General features: G+C 33.3%; 1 protein-coding gene across 1 annotated transcript in view; it reads left to right on the top strand.

The window, feature by feature from the left end:
• Positions 1-2,192, top strand: part of hoga1 (4-hydroxy-2-oxoglutarate aldolase 1) — a gene marked incomplete at its 3' end in the record, with an annotated part of 6,612 nt that extends 4,420 nt beyond the window's left edge. Inside the window, exons 6-7 of the mRNA XM_016453721.1 lie at positions 1,095-1,191; positions 2,164-2,192. Of these exons, the coding sequence (XP_016309207.1) occupies positions 1,095-1,191; positions 2,164-2,192 (126 nt within the window). The remainder of the gene's footprint in view (positions 1-1,094; positions 1,192-2,163) is intronic.
• Positions 2,193-2,517: the final 325 nt, after the last annotated feature.

The following is a 2,517-nucleotide window of genomic DNA, read 5'->3' as shown; positions in this document are numbered from 1 at the left end:
ACACCTGTGCAATAATCATGCTGTCTAATCAGCATCTTGATATGCCACACCTGTGAGGTGGATGGATTATCTCGGCAAAGGAGAAGTGCTCACTAACACAGATTTAGACATATTTGTGAACAATATTTGAGAGAAATAGGCCTTTTGTGTACATAGAAAAAAGTCTTTGAGTTCAGCTCATGACAAATGGGGGCAAAAAAAAAAGTGTTGCGTTTATAATTTTGTTCAGTGTATTTATATTCATATAAATTATATATAAATATAATTAATATATAAACAACATTTTTCTTAAATATTTACATGCATGGGTGTGTATTTATACAGGTGCATCAAAGACTTAAACTACTTCAGTCTGTGTGCACTGAATTTATTTAATACATGAGTTTCACAATTTGAGTTGAATTACTGAAATGAACTTTTCCATGACATTCTAATTTATTGACATGCACCTGTATATACATAATAAATAGACACATCACACAGATATTTTATGTAAACAAAACCTTTTATTTGGATGCGATTAATAGCGATTAATCGTTTGACAGCACTAATATATATATATATATATACATATATATATAAGAATAACATATAAGTAATATATAAATATGAAAGACTACAATTTTAGAAGATTACAATTGAAAATTTATTTCTTTTTTGTATCATTCGTTGTTTCATGAATGCATTGTCTTTCTGTCCTTTATTTTTTCTTTTATTCTGCTATTGACCTTTGACAGTTTGAATTCTGCTGATCTCCTTTGTTTTTCTCCATGAGCTACTTTTCATTTGAAATGCTTTAAGACATACAAGTGAGCGGAAACAAAATTCAAGGGAAAATAGATTTGACTCTCTCTTTCGGTCACTTGAAGTCTGATTATTTAATATGGACATTGTTTGTTAAAACGTAACCACTGTATTCAAAGTTAAAGGCTTTGTGCTATTATAAACTGCCTACTTACCAAATTAGGTGTCAAATCAGGCATAATAATTGTATTTCAGTTTTTTTTCCTGTTCACAGTCTCCGTTATATTTCTGTCTCTTTTTTTCACTCCCTTTTATCACCTTAAAACACGTTAATATTTGATAATTGACAGATCACCAGAATAGCTCTGATTGTGCAGAAAACCAGATCGCAGGGTTTCCAGATTCTTGCAGGATCTGCTGGTTTCCTCGTGGCTGCATATGCTGTCGGTGAGATTGAGTTTTTAATCATCTTTACACTGTCAAGTATATTTCAAAGTATTAATCCTCTTATATTCGTGCACCCTGCCATACAATATTTACTCATCTTTTGTTTATTTATTGTTTTAAATGACTAAATAATCAGTATTACAACACATACTACCACAATATATAGCTACAGTTGTACTTTAAAAATGTACTTCACTTCTCTTTTTTCTATCTTTGGTTTTGTAGTAGGCGACAGAGTTGTGGGAGTTTTGATGTAGAAAATGTCACAATGCAAAAATATTTAAATGGACTTAAAAATAGGCTTTATTTTGACTTGAGGTTAATTATGACCTACGTTGGAGACACTGTAGTTGATTTATTCTGTTTGTCTGTTTAAACCGTTTCAAATTCCTCATAAAATACAGAAAGTACATTAAGAGTAATCGTTCAAACGTGACAAGTTGAACATGTCAAACAATTTGTGACCATAATAAAAAACAAATCATGCTAATTGTTGCCGTTCACCTTGAAGGGCAAGTGATTAATGCACATTGACAGAAATAAGAGTAGAAAGACGGTCCCTAATACAAACATGTCAGTCCTAATACAACATCTACCTCATTTTTCTCATAACATGAAGCTTGATAACTTACCGGGAGACAAAACTACAGTTAATCAAATGCCAGCTTGTGGGAGAGCGTCTAGGAAGCCTGTCAATTAATCAACACAATCAAGACTGGGGGGGGGCGGGTCGCTAGGCCATTATCGTGAGCATAGGTGGTGTCAGGCTGTCTGCCAATCAAACTGTTGTTTATGTGGGAGGGGTCTGTAGTTTGTCAATCACATAGTGAATGAAAGTTAGCAGTACTGAATGTTTTTTTTTTTAATGGTTATTTTGGACTATTGGTTGCATGCATATCTTATTGGTGTGACATTAATGGAATTGGTCACCCATAAATAAAAATTAGCTGAAAATGTTTGTTTCTTCATCAGATTTGGAGAAATGTAGCATTGCATCACTTGCTCACCAGTGGATGCTCTGCACTGAATGGGTGCCGTCAGAATGAGAGTCCAAACAACTGATAAAAACATCACAATAATCCACAAGCAATCCACAGCACTCCAGTCAAACAGTTAATGTCTTGTGAACCAAACAGCTGTGTGTTTGTAAGAAACAAAACATCAAGATGTTTTAAAAACTACAAAATTCAAGTCCATAATCCCATAATATAGCTTTCTCCAGTGAAAAGGTCATCTTGTCTGAATCAGAAATATGCACAGTCAAGCACATTTTTCCAAACAAATACAGATGCATCTCAATAAATTAGAATGTCGTGGAAAAGTTCA

The sequence above is a fragment of the Sinocyclocheilus anshuiensis genome, unplaced genomic scaffold (assembly GCF_001515605.1).
Source record: "Sinocyclocheilus anshuiensis isolate Anshui unplaced genomic scaffold, SAMN03320099.WGS_v1.1 scaffold6210, whole genome shotgun sequence".
NCBI classification, from domain to species: Eukaryota; Metazoa; Chordata; class Actinopteri; order Cypriniformes; family Cyprinidae; genus Sinocyclocheilus; species Sinocyclocheilus anshuiensis.
Note: the sequence above shows the minus strand (reverse complement) of the source record. Positions and strands in the feature narration are given on the sequence as shown.